The sequence below is a fragment of the Myzus persicae genome, unplaced genomic scaffold (assembly GCF_001856785.1).
Source record: "Myzus persicae strain clone G006 unplaced genomic scaffold, MPER_G0061.0, whole genome shotgun sequence".
Taxonomy (NCBI): domain Eukaryota; kingdom Metazoa; phylum Arthropoda; class Insecta; order Hemiptera; family Aphididae; genus Myzus; species Myzus persicae.
The window spans coordinates 436,118-450,660 of record NW_019104255.1 but is presented as its reverse complement, the minus strand read 5'-3'; the positions used below and the strand labels follow the sequence as shown (position 1 = coordinate 450,660).

Here is a 14,543-nt window from a genome sequence, read left to right as displayed (position 1 = left end):
ATATTTTAAGAAAATATATTTCAACATAACTATATTAATATGTTCCTTCCATATAATTGTATACTTTTTGTTTGTTATAACGTCATTTATTAATTATTTTACTTAAAAAAAAGAGATCTGTAATTGTTGTTAACTGTTCACATTTAAAATAATAATAATATAATCAGCTTTAATTTTAATTAATATTATTACTAAGATTAATATTTTAGCATTAAATAATAAAATCAATTAATTTTTGTACTAATATTATTCATTAGGTAGTGTTTTATTTTTTTAATGTTTATTATAATGTGCGTTATTTTTAATATTATTAATTTATTCTATTTGGAATATAAATGTAATTTATAAATCTATTTTAGTAACATAGATCATGAACATTTGGATAATTGTTTTTATTGCCGTTATACACATTTATTGATCTGATAATTAAAATTGTTTTTATTTCCTACAAATTAATTAAATCAGAAATTTTAGTAAGAATGTATACATTATATTATTTTTTTCAAATCATCTAGTACCAATAAGTTTATTTCAAAGAAATATAACCACATAATAAATGAAATTTCATCCATATAGTTGAATTTTAAATGTATATTTATTGTAATGCAAGTGTTTATTAGTCTTTGGAAAAAAATGTGCAAGTAGTCCCATAATAAAAAAGAAAATTTGCTTTATAAAATGCACATATTCTGCCTATAAACACATAAACCTCAACTTCAATGTAACCTAGAGTATAGAGTTTCCATTCAAATCTTATTTATTTCTAGACCCCATGTAGAGAAAATATCATCTAGGCCTATAGGACATTGGTGTGTCCACACTCCACAGCCTAAAGAATATGAGAGTGGTAGCACCATGGGCAGCTGCCTCCTTAACAAGATATATAATCAACAGGCTCTTAACTTTCAATGGAATTATAGATTCTGAAAAATATGAATACCTTGTTTATCTGAAAAAGACTGCTTTGAGGAGCATATAAAGGAGTTGTGACAATCCCTTACACTAATTCAAACACATAATTACAGTTGACCATTGACTTATGAATAGATAATATATCAGATAAATATGATTAAATTTACCAATTAAAAGTTACAAATTATGAAAACAAAGATTGTATTTATTGAAAAAATCCTCTATTTCAAGCTTAAAGTAATGATTTTTTTTTACTGTCTTTTTAAATTATTATTAGTAACTATGAGCTCTAATGTAACTGTATAAGATGTAGAAAAAGTATTTTCTTTATTTCCAAATGTAACAGAATTTAAAACCACATTATGTGAGATAAATATTTTATGATTCCAAACTAAAAATTATAAAAGTAGCTAATGTTATGAACGTAGCCAATAAATTGAAGACTATAATTCTAATGGCTAATGCACATTGCCTCTTGGCATTATTACGATTAACATCATCGATTACCACAGCTTCAAATAAACAATGTTTTGACAGCCTCAAATAAATTGAAAAATAATTTAAGAACAACTATGAGTAATTCCAGCCAACAACATTTTGTTACCTATGTACAGGGCCGTATTACCGCTTAGGCTGTGTAGGCTACAGCCTAGGGCGGCAATTTTTTTTTTTGGTGTGACCCAAAAACTACGTAGAGATATTAGTAAAATATCAATACCTATGTAAATTAAGCGGTAAATTTATTTCAGCCTATGGGCGGCAAAAACCTTAATCCGGCCCTGCCTATGTATTAAATATACAGAACACGAAACGACACAATGAATTGTGAACCTCCCTGTACAGTCTTCCCTAGAACAGGTAGAAAATCATCTAGCATCTAGTATTATTTTGTATATAAACCACACTTTTTAAATGTCTAGAACTTTCAAAATAAACAAACCAACATATTTTACAACCTTTATTTTTTTTTAGTAGTATCTAAGGTATACAATCTATTGAGATAAGTACTTAAATGTAAATATGTAATTAAGAAAAAAGAAAAAATGACACTTCCATAGGTATTTTAGAAATTACAAATGTTCTATTATAAAAGATCATCTATCCGTAATTCAGAAGTTTTATTTTATTTTTATACAACAAATGAACAACACAAAATTGGTTTAGCTTTTCTAAGCTTGTAAGACGGAGAAGCACATCCAGGTGTGAAGTCCCCTTAACAATCAATTTCCATAAATATAAAGTAATTTTTAATTGTCTTTTTTAATGAATTTGCTCAGTATTTTTTTTTTTTAAACCATCAACATTTGAGCTAAAGTTATTTTATAATAGGATATATAATGTACCGAAGTGGTCTGGAATATAAAGTGATAAAAACATATTATTTTAATATTTATTATACTATATTACTATTTATTATACTAAAACCAACCAACATGATAAATGAAAGGAAGGGATAGAGACATATTAATTTAATCTGATTTATCAGGGCCATATTAATATGGATTATTATATTTACATACTATATAAAAGGGGTTCATTCAGTGTTTTTTTTTCAGGAGACGCAATGCAATAGCAGTAATCCCTAGACTAATTAAAGTAATAATTACTGTATAATATAATGGATTTGTATAAAGATATAGTTTTTGAAGTATTATTAGTTTCAATAAGTAAGATATTAAAATTCTTATAACAATTTTAAAATTAAATCTTTTTTAATTGTGATGATTTTTAATAATACAGTTTATATTGACATAAGTAATTTGTATGATTAATTTTTCTGTCAATAGTTGGGTTATTGGTCTTGGTCACATCGTCTCTTAAACCTATTTCTAAAGGATTTTTTTGTGATGACGAGACAATTAAATATCCATACAAGACATCAACTGTTGGGAAATCATTCTTATGTCTATTTTATCTTCTCCTACCAAATGTTTCGGTAAATATTTAACATATTTTCTACAAACGATTAAATTTTTTAAAATTAATTCATTGTTTTTGAACTTATAGAATGCTTATTAAGTCTTAAAATGATAATTGGTAGATATTATTATTTAATTATTGTAGTTAACCATTCATGTTAAACTTTACTAAAAATTTATGTCAATAAAACTGTTTTTATTTTTATAAATATATTTTGTTATTAGATGATTCTACATCATAGAATTAAACTACATTACAACAATTGTATACATTTGTATTTTTAGTTCTATACTTCTATGGCTTAATTAAATTAAAATATTACTTGTTCTTTCCATCAAATAGCATTAGAATAAAAGAATATCAATTTAATATAAACATTTAAATCACGTTCAATAATAATATTATTATATTATTATACATATTACATTTATATTCTATACTTAGTAAAGTACAACATAATTATTTATGACTTTATGAGTATTTTTGAATTTTAGATAACTCTTAAGTATTTCTGGACCATGCATAAAACCATAAAAAGCCTATACATAAACATAATTTATTTCTGGTTGGGTTCTGGATTAGCCCAAATAACAGTAAATCTGGCAAAATATTATACTGGACGTTTAAGACCTCACTTTTTTCATGTGTGTCAACCAAGTATTGATTGTACATCACAAAATCAATATATTTCAGAATATACATGCACAAATCCAGAAGTATCTATAGCAAATGATTCAAGGTAAATTATTTGAACTATTCAAGAAAATGTTTTATTTCACACTGTGTATGAAATACAAATATACTGAACCGCGTATTTATATCACATAAATAAAATTATTTCAGGGCATCTTTTCCATCGGGCCATGCATGTTTAGCATTCTATTCAACAGTATACACAATTGTAAGTGTATTAAAGGGCATATAATGGGTAAAATAACTAAAATAACATAATATGTAACAAAGAACTTTATTTTTTGCTTGTGTTTAAAAGTTGTACCTACACGATTATAAGAAGAGTGTAGCATGGATCATTATTCAATTTGCATTATTTTTATCTGCATGGTATACAGCTTTAACTAGAGTCACTGATAACATGCATCATTGTACTGATGTATTAGCTGGTTCAATTATTGGTACATCATTTGCTATTTTAATGGTAAATAATATAAATAATATTATTAATTATTATCAATAATAAAATTATTTACTCTACGTAAAAAATTAATCAAGCAAGTTTTATATAAAATAGATGTATGAAGTGAAGACACGGATATTTCTAGAAAACGTTAATGCAGACTGACATGAAAATAATTCAATGTATTTTTATTTTATCATATGTTTACATCATCAATGTTAAATATTATTATTATGTATTCTGTCATTGTCAAGTTGAGCTAGTTGCTTAAGAAATCCATCGTTAGGTCGTATATCTCTTGCTTTTTTTACTTTTTCCACCGCTTCCTTAGCTCTTAATCCTTTTTTTATCATTAAATAAGCGATTGTAATTGTTGCAGATCTTGAAATGCCCATTATGCAATGAACCAAAACTTTACCTACAAATATAGAGTTTATTGGGTGAGATAATATGGGTTTTTAGTTTTTTATCCAATATTTCAAGCTATATTTTAGTAATAATTAGTTAAAACTAACCTTTTTGAGATAGAGCGTCATCTATAAAATTTGATACGCTATCAAAATATTCATTTATTGCAACACTAGGATCATCACACAAAGCCAATCCCATGTATTGAATATTAAATGGACGATAAAACTGTTCATTTGTATCAACCATACCAAACCCAACACCTTGGGCTGCATTTACTACATGTGTAATACCCAGTGACAGCAATAAATTAAGATTTTTAGCGGTGTTCCTATAAAAAAAATTACAAGACTTAACATGTTGAAATAGGTAGGTACTTCATTAAATGTATCTACACTTACCAATCTCCAACATAAACTTTTGGACAAATTTCATTATAATCACATGTTGATAAATTTTTTTTTTTAGGAGGAGGTTGGGTACGTAAAAGAACAGCTTGTAGGTCCTCAAAAGTAACTTCTTTTATTGGATCTTTTTTACGAAACTTTGATAGTAAATATTCCATTTTTGACAACAAAGTATTTTATAATTTGTTAAAATCAATTGATAAAAGAAATTACCTACAAAATAAAATAAAAAATTATTATATAAGTGAATAACATTGTTTATTTGTATGTATTCCTTTCCATACTATATTTCTGCATCAATAATTAAGTGTAAAATAGTATCCATCACAAAAAAATCATTTATTTTGAAGTAAAATATGTAGGTAGTTATATCTTTTGCTAAATTTAATAGTTGATACATAATTTAGAGCTATATTTTTTTAATGATTAATTTTTTTTCCAACAAGTTGAACAACTAATCAGCGCTTAAATATTATAATAGTACAAATACATATAGTTTATAAGTATAAAGAGTTAATCCCTAATCCAGATGATTATCTTATAATACCAATGTGCAACTATTCTACGTTATAAAAAATGTATTATAATTTATAAATTATTTGAACAAAAAAAAAAAAAATTAAACATTATTACCTGTATATAATTTTTAAAAAGTAGCAATTTGATTTCAGTTTGAATTTTTAGTCTTTGAACCAAAAATTGATTCATACAACAAAAAAATCGAAAAATTGAATTAATATTAATATGTCAATGTAATAAAAGCAATTTTGTTTTTATTTGCTAAATTTATTTCAGCTATCATCAAAATCAGTTTTTATTTTTAAATTAAATCTACCAAGTGGTACTACCTTGACACTCTGTTATGTCAGTTGTTTTAAACTGTTATAAGAAATTATCTATTGTAAAACATTAATGTGTTGTACTGTTGTCAGCGCAATATTTGTTTCCTCCCTCATATCCATACGCAACATAGATAAAACCAGTGGCGACATTTCAATTTTTTATAGAGAGGGGCTAAGTTTTGACCAGCCCAAAAGGGTAACTTAAAAAATGACCATTCATGCGTCTAAATATATTCCAACTATTAATTAATCCTTGTGTGACAATAATTTCTTAGTACACAATATAATATTTTTTTTAATGAATATTATAAAAATAGGCATGTTTTTGAGCAAATAAAATATAATAATGGTTAAACGGAACCACTTTTAAAATCAAACCGGCCCAACTTGTCTACCCCAAAATGAAGCCACTATTTCACCTAAATTGTTTTTTTATGATGTTTGAGTTATCTTAGAGTAAAGTTACCTGTTACAAAAATTATAGAGGATAATATTTTGGAGGTTATAACATATCAGTTTTATATTTTATTATGTATTATTTGACTTTCAAAATAATAAAAAAAAATTGTAGATATAAATAAATCTATAAGTAAATTGTAGATATTCCAATTATGTTTAAATTGTTTTGAGACAAAACGACATTTAACTTAACAACATACCATCAAAAATATTATTTTCTATCGTTTTTGTGATGGGTGATTTTACTCTATAATTACTCAAAAACACAAAAAAAATTATTCTGTGTTAATGGAAAACTTAAGGAGAGGGAATACAAACAAGGCGCTTACGTCCTCTGATGTACAGATTGTAATTATGTTTTAATGATAAAAAAAATTAAATCTATCCTATGAGATTATCCAAGTAGAAGAAGTATAATATACCTACATAAACCGAGTGATTCATTTAACGTTACATTTAACACTCATTACACAAAAAGTATTAATGTTTTTGAAAATATTTTTCTACATGATTTCAAGTTGTTAGAAAACTTTTTAAAATTAATTTAAAAATGTTTTTAACAATCATAATTTTTTGAGTTTTTTACTTTGTTTAAATTAAATCATACAGTTTTAATTTCATATTTGATAGCAGAATATTTTTCTGAATATTACATACTACAATATTTAAGAATCAAATATAGGACGAGTAGTTTAGGTGTTATAACGAGTTATAATGAGTGTTCAATGACAGAAGAATCATAAAATATTACTTGAGGAGTGTCTTGTACTCCTGTGGCCACACAAATTTCTGTTTCACAAATGAGAACTGTCTCTTCGAATGTAAATTTTTTACCAGATAATTTTTATTCAATAGAATCAACATTTTGAACAAGTAGTTTTTGAATAATTTAACTTACACAAAGTGTAAAATGTGTATTAAAGATTATATTATGTCCACGATAGTGGGTTTGAAAAATATGGAGACAATGGTAATTTAAGAATGTTTGGAAATTGTAATTAGTATTAATGTATTAACATTAACAATTTGTAAAAATGGTCGAAGTGTAATAAATGCTAGGTCCAATAAAACATCTATTCCATACATGTAAAACAACTTTTAAGGATTATTAGCTTTAGAACAAACATTTTAATAACTGAGAAATTACTTGTTCAAATTTTTCATAAAACTCATCAACATTTTTAAAAAAATTATCCACTAATTAACTTACAGTAAAAAAGGTGTTCTCATTTGAAAAAAAAAATTTGTATCACCACAGGACTAAAGTAAAGTAAAGAGGTACAAAAAAATTAATATTTTGTCTGAGTATATTTTAAAATTTAAAAAATCAGCATTATTAATGGAAAACATGAGAGTAGCATGCTTGGTAAATCACTCTGTACATATAAATATAATATAATATGACAAGTATGGCATAACATCATTACCTAGATAAATATTAACTTATTAACTAACTAAATTTTAATGAAACCAAAATAATTTTTGATTATGACTCGCAGTTAAGATTATAATTCAAATAATTTATTATTAAAAACAATTTCCTATGTTAAAGATAATTAAAATGAATATATTAAATTACATTTATCTATTAGTCTGAAAATGAAAGATTTTTAATCGGTTTCATGAATCAAGTTTATAAAATCATTAATTAAATGAATGTAGATAGTTTTAAAAAGTTTAATCTATAAAAATAACTTATAAATACAGATAATAAAGATACAAATTACTGACAATTACCAATACATAAACCTACATTTATTTTGGCTTAACCGGCTAAATGTGTATATTATTGATCATATGATATACCTTATAATAAAAATAAAAACATATTAATTGTAAATCAAATATTATAAATTGTAATTATAGTATAGTAAAATAATAAAAGACAAATAGATTCTTCTAGAGAGCCTTGATATATCTCATCATTATAGACTCTGTAGCTTCTTCTGAAAAGGGCTATTATTTGATTAAAAAGATTGATATTAAAAACAAAATGTAAGATACCTACTGTGTAAGTTGTTTGTTTATGACTCGTTACAATAACATAGTGAATTGTGAAATTGAACTTTTTTTTTTTATATTAAAGTATTCCTTCGCGTAAATAAACATGCAAACGTTTTAGATAATATTATAATTGACGATAATTAATATGGATATTTTTTACGACGACATTGATCATATTATGTACAACCGGTACGGGCAATTGAATTACTGCGGCCAGCCGGGTAACAGATATGGTCGACAATATTGGATTACGTAGGTGTTTATTATACATGGGGATACACAGTACACACAGAGTGTTAAATTCTAAGCGGCACGTTGAATGATGAATGTCGTGTAGAGCTCTCTGTCACAAATTATCGCGAACGTTAAATCAACGTAATTCGATATTATATTTAAATTGTTATCCTCGTTCGTAAAAAAAATAGCAACTAAATAAAAAGTGAACTGGACACAAGCAGCAGCGGCAGTCGATGCAGCCTGCAGTTAAGTTCGAAGGAAGGAGTAAGGAGATTGCAGTTAGTTAGCACTTCAGTCAGCCCGCGCCCCGCAAGTTCGTGATTGATAAAAGAACACAAAAATCATGATAGGTATGTTTATATTTTTATAGATAACTCGGATAAGTCGGTGTTCGACCCGATATGATTGGTCGGTGGAAGAGGACAGCAGCTGGTACGAGCACAGATAATATTATATCACATTGTTATCTACAACCGTTTACCACGGTCGCGGAATGGAATAAATTGATAAACCCATTCTGTGGTGGTACCATCGAGTGTATATATATATAATGTACTAATATATGTATTGTATAACACACACACACACACTCACACGTAAGATATGTACTTACATGAGGATATTTTACCGATACGGCGGTACGGCGACGAGTGACGAGATATGCCGCCTTACGGATGATGAGTGTTGAAAATTATTGTAGGACTTATTTACTAAGACATCCAGTACAAGATGTGAACGACCGACAGTTTTATTATTTGAATAGTAATAAAAAAATAAAAATAAAAAGTATTTGTAATGTTAGGTAGTATTTAATCACAGGATTATGAGTGTAATAATTCTAGTCATGACTGCAGTGATACAATTACAATCGTAGTAATAATGAATATTTTATAGTTTTTTTTTTCATATTAAAACAAAAAAAACGACACAATGTGTTTGGTGCTCAAGTACGTGTTTATACTATTATGGCTTATGTACACTTTTGCCTCCATTATACTTCTATTCAGCAAGGGACTATTGCTGCACAGGGATGTGTTACCCAACAAGTCGATCTGCGAAACCGATGTTGATTCTCTTCAAGAGTTGACACAGAATTGTACAAAAACCAATACAAAAGTGGTGATGATAATTATTGATGCATTGCGCCATGATTTTGTCTTTCATTCTGAACAGGACATGCCGTATACAAACAAGATTACTGTGTTCAGGGACATACTAGCCAGTTATCCAAAACAGTCAAGATTATACAAGTTCATTGCTGATCCCCCTACCACGACTATGCAGAGATTAACCGCTCTCACTACTGGAAGTTTGCCTACTTTTATAGATGTTGGGTCAAATTTTGCAACTGAAGAATTATTTGAAGATAATGTTATTGATCAATTAGTGAATAATGGAAAAAAAGTTGTGTTCATGGGAGATGATACCTGGGCAAATCTGTTTCCAAAAAGATTTTACAGAAATTATACATATCCAAGTTTCAATGTTTGGGATTTGGATACTGTTGATGAAGGAATCAAGAAAAACTTATATCCTGAAATTGTAAAAGATGATTGGGATGTGTTGATTGCTCATTTTTTAGGAGTTGACCATTGTGGTCATAGATATGGACCAAATCACAAAGAAATGGAAAGGAAGCTTAATGAAATAAATGTAGTTTTGAGGTGAGAAGTTTTCTTAGATCTAATGGACTATATTTATTACTGCTTACCTAGGTTGAATATATTAATACTTTAATTTAAATTTCAGAGACATATTAAAAGAAATTCTTGGTCGTGAAAATATCATGCTTTTTGTGTTTGGTGATCATGGAATGACATCAAATGGTATGTGAATGTATAATTTTTTCATTTAAATAAGTGTTATTTAATATTTATGAAAATAATTTCTGTGTATTTTTAGGTGATCATGGGGGAGAATCTGAAAATGAATTAACATCTGCACTTTTTGTATTGTCATCATCTCAAGAATTACAACCAAAAACAGAAATTGATATAAAACAAGTTGACTTAGTACCTACTATATCAACATTAATGGGTGTTCCTATTCCATTCTCAAATATTGGATCTCTTATTAAATCAGCTTTACCACAAGACTTCCATTTGGTCAATAGTATTTGGAGAAACGCTAAACAGATCAATGATTATCTTACAACTTACTCGTTACAAAATGATGAACTTAACGATAAGCATATTCATTTCATTAAAGATACATTCAAAATGTTAGATATTCAACATAACACATTTGTGAAAAGTTGTGAAAATTTTATGCAGTTAAGTAGAAGAGCATGTGAAGAAGTTTGGATCCGTTTTGACGAAAGTTCTATTTATAAAGGTTTAGTCCTAATGTTTGTATCATTATATTTCAGTTTCTTACTTGTTGGCTCATCTGCTTTAGATCATTATGATAAAATCACAGGAAAGCAAGTGCTCATTATGTTTTCCATAGTTGTTCCATTGAATTTAATCGCATTTCTATTTTATTTTTATAAGATAATTCATATAACTGTCGTATTTTTTGTTACTGGGTTTATAGGTACTATTTTTCTTGCTTTATTTTGTGTAGCTTGTTGGTCATCATTAACACAAGATTTTCTTAATACAAATAAACCCGACAAAATTTTGATACGTATATTTACTGTATTAACTACTCTTGGATTTTTTTCTAATAGTTACATCATTGAGGAATCATATGTATTGCATACATCATTTGTTCTTTTACTATGGTATCTAGTTGTCAGATTTAAGTTAGAAAACAGAAAAACATGGTTTCGTAATAAAATAAAACCTAAAAACTTTTCACTTAAGCATTGGATCACATCATTAAACTGCAAAGTTGTGTGGTGTTCAATTCTGTTGTGCATTATATTGCGTTACTCTCATTCATTTTGGAAATGCCGAGAAGAACAAGGATGGTGTTTTGAAGATGGAGCTCAAACCAAAACTGGAAATTCAATCATTTCAATAGTACTTATAGTAATTTCTGTGACTATTGTTCATAAGTCATTGAAATGTTCCGGAAATCTAACAGGATGTTCTTTAAATGTTTATTTGTCTTCAATTTTGCCAAGAATATTTACTGTACTGCTGTCTGTTCATTGGATATTTGATTCTTCATTTCAACGTGTCAAGCATACTATACCATATGTGGCCTACATACCAAATGTTATTATATTATTAACTGTCATACTAATGTTGACATTATTTGTAAGCCCATTACTTGTTCACTATGTGGACTTACAAGAAGGAAAAGCTAATACTCAATCAGAGAATTTTTATCAACTGGTTTTCAGAATAGCAAAAAATATTGTAAAAATGCAGTTAGGTCCGCATATTCAAGGTTATCCTATAGTATATGGACTCGCCACAGTTTATAGTGCAACATTTCTGATATTTTCTATATTGTTATGTATTTTTGGAGGATTACTATTTGGATATGTATATGCAGTGTCAGTAGTTATCATGATTATTTCCATCTGGATAATGGCCATGATTGTTTCGGTCATAAGGCATAATCAATGTACAAAAATCAGTTAGTATTTATGTATTATTTTTTACAGATTGTTCATCATGCATGTTTATGTATAATATTTTTAAGTTATCAAATTCACAATGAAAATTAAATTAATTTTCTACATAATAGCATATGAACATTTTGTAGGTTTGTGATATTTAGTATATAACTGTGTACAAATGATTTGTAAAAATTTTTATAGATGAATTATATACAGTAAGCTGGTTATATATTTTGCTGTGGACTTTATCATCATCATACTGGTTCTATGGTACTGGACATAATCCTTCTTTCCCTGCAATACACTGGAATGCTGCATTTGTGTTACAATCAAATGTAGAAAATAATACATGGCTTCCTGGATTTTTTATTTTAGCAAACACATTTTTTTCACATGCCGTTCATGCATTTTTATTGCCGGTAATTTATAGACAAAATAATATAAGTTTGATTTGTTATAAATATTAATTTTTTAAATGAATGTTAGTATGTTTTAAAATAAACTTGTCATTCTAAATACACTGAAATAGATTTCCAATGTGGAAAATAAGAATGTATTTGAAATTTTTAATACAATATTCATAAATTCATAATTTTAAGCTTAAAAACAATCAACAATAATTATTCAAAATATTTATTCAAAAGTGTATTATGTTTGAGTTATATAATATTTTTAATTATAGCTACTATTAATATGTCCATTCGCTATTCATGGTGCTTGGTCAGGAAAATCATTGCCACCCAAAGATGAAGATGAACAAACAATGGCTAGAGGTGAATTATTATTAGCTGAAAAGTCAAGACAGATGATACATGGCGCTTTTGATTTAACTGCTAAATATATTCTTGCTAATTGTTTCAGGGTAATTATTAAATAAATATTACTTACTTAAATTTTGAATGTTTGATTAATTAATTACAGAATTTAATAATTTCTTTTTTTTTAATATTAGGTGGCTATGGTCATGGCGGCAGCTACCATTCATTCACGTCATTTGATGATGTGGAAAATTTTTGCTCCAAAATTGATATTCGAAGGAATAGCACTATTTATAACATTGCCTTTTTCTTTTTTTGGATTTATTCTTATGTATCGTGTAACTCAACACATAAATGTGTTATTTGAAAGAATTATGTCACAACACTCAAATTAATTTTTTGTTGTTCATTCTTTGACTGTTCAATATCTAAAAAAAATCCAAATAATGTTTTAACTTTAATTTAAAATTAAAGTAACTTCTCAAGTAATTTAAGTAATAATTTTTAATAATTCTAGATTCATTCACATGTATGTTACAAATATATAAAAATATAGTAAAAGGTAATTTCATTTGTAATTTAGGAATATCAGAGTCTTATCTAATATTTTAGTACTACAGTTCATAGTAGGTACCTTATATTTATAGAGCTTGACCAGTTTATCACATTTCACATGTTTGATTTTGTTTTGATGTTTTGTATTAATTTGTATGTTTTTTTTAGTTTTAATATATAAGCCATGACTGATTGTAAGTAGATATAATAAAATCATTCTTTGAGTAGTTATGTATGTATTGTTTTTTTTTAAATTCATTTATAAGATTGACACTAAATTTCTACTGTAGCATTATTGATACCTCTCTCTTGCACTAAGGGCTATGCTATAATCATTGTACCCAAATGTATTGGTCTTTAGCAGCTTCTTTTAGTGACTGGTAATCAGCTCTATTGCTCTAAATCTTTTTCTTGTCTTACCATGTGTTCAAGATATTTTTTTTTAGTATATACATTTTTGATGATCTTTTTTTGGTTAATATTAAATTAAATCATGTGTTTTTCTTGATGCCCAAATTATCTATATTAAAAGAGATTTAATAAGAAACAGTACTTTCTAAGAGTTAAATTTAGATTTTATCATTTACTAAATGATAATGACAATATATACTACCCTGCACACTGCACAGAGATAAACAAAGAGGATAGTTGTCCGCACAACACATATTCTTTATTCTGCCTGGTCATAGAATAAGAATACAGTTCTGGTTAAAATGATAAAATATATAAAATAGATTTATATCTATATATATTTGACTTGAGTTTACTACTAGCTGTTTGTATTTTAAACATTGTATTTTTTTTTTAATATTTATTTAATTTCTGTAGGTGCTAATCTAACCTTGACATTAATTATCTATACAAATTAACCAAAGTATAATGAAAATAACTCCATGTTATTTTAACATTGGCACATAGGTTTACTAATTTACAATTGTCTAATAATTAAGGAAAATAAATCAGTCTCAATTGATTTCAATTTATAAAGGTCAATTATATATATTTGAGTGAAATAAATATGGGATGGTATTTGATGAGTTTTATTACATTTTTTTAAATGCTGCAGTGATAGGCAGGTACCTATCTAATTGTCTTATTATTTTATGAGTATTATCTTATGTATTGTTTTAATCAATGAATACATGTCTATATAAATTATAATTAGACACAGTGTTGTCGTGTTGGGTAAATTACTTTTCTAAGATAATAAAATTACGTTACTTATTACATTAAATATTTTTATTTAAATTGCATTCGCTTTACAAATAACGTTACTTAAAAAAAAAATTAATTTCAAAATCAGTCCATAGGTAACGATTATACTACCTACTTAGTATAATTGTTATGGACCTACTGTTATATATGAAAGAAATGTAAAAGTATTAATTTCTG

At 26.7% G+C, this 14,543-nt stretch overlaps 3 protein-coding genes across 4 annotated transcripts; 2 read left to right on the top strand and 1 right to left on the bottom strand.

The window, feature by feature from the left end:
* The first annotated feature begins 598 nt into the window (after positions 1-598).
* LOC111040471 (putative phosphatidate phosphatase) lies at positions 599-4,259 on the top strand. The gene is made up of 6 exons (XM_022324398.1): positions 599-2,579; positions 2,700-2,848; positions 3,327-3,571; positions 3,676-3,733; positions 3,824-3,988; positions 4,082-4,259. The coding sequence occupies exons 1-6, from the start codon at positions 2,531-2,533 to the stop codon at positions 4,130-4,132; spliced, it is 717 nt and encodes a 238-aa protein (XP_022180090.1). The 5' UTR covers positions 599-2,530; the 3' UTR covers positions 4,133-4,259.
* LOC111040472 (dual specificity protein phosphatase 3-like) lies at positions 4,130-8,634 on the bottom strand. Of its 2 annotated transcripts, none has more exons than XM_022324401.1 (4): positions 8,088-8,634; positions 4,777-4,995; positions 4,483-4,706; positions 4,130-4,385 (listed from the first exon to the last, which is right to left on the bottom strand). In XM_022324401.1, exons 2-4 carry the CDS (start codon positions 4,938-4,940, stop codon positions 4,186-4,188), a joined length of 588 nt encoding a protein of 195 aa, XP_022180093.1. In that variant the 5' UTR covers positions 4,941-4,995; positions 8,088-8,634; the 3' UTR covers positions 4,130-4,185. The 2 variants fall into 2 exon arrangements, with proteins under 2 accessions (XP_022180093.1, XP_022180092.1); XM_022324400.1 differs by having other exon boundaries at positions 8,092-8,634.
* Positions 8,635-9,254: 620 nt separating this feature from the next.
* LOC111040470 (GPI ethanolamine phosphate transferase 3) lies at positions 9,255-14,185 on the top strand. The gene is made up of 6 exons (XM_022324397.1): positions 9,255-9,988; positions 10,074-10,150; positions 10,227-11,855; positions 12,040-12,257; positions 12,521-12,700; positions 12,791-14,185. Exons 1-6 carry the CDS (start codon positions 9,255-9,257, stop codon positions 12,989-12,991), a joined length of 3,039 nt encoding a protein of 1,012 aa, XP_022180089.1. The 3' UTR covers positions 12,992-14,185.
* The last annotated feature ends 358 nt before the right edge of the window (positions 14,186-14,543 follow it).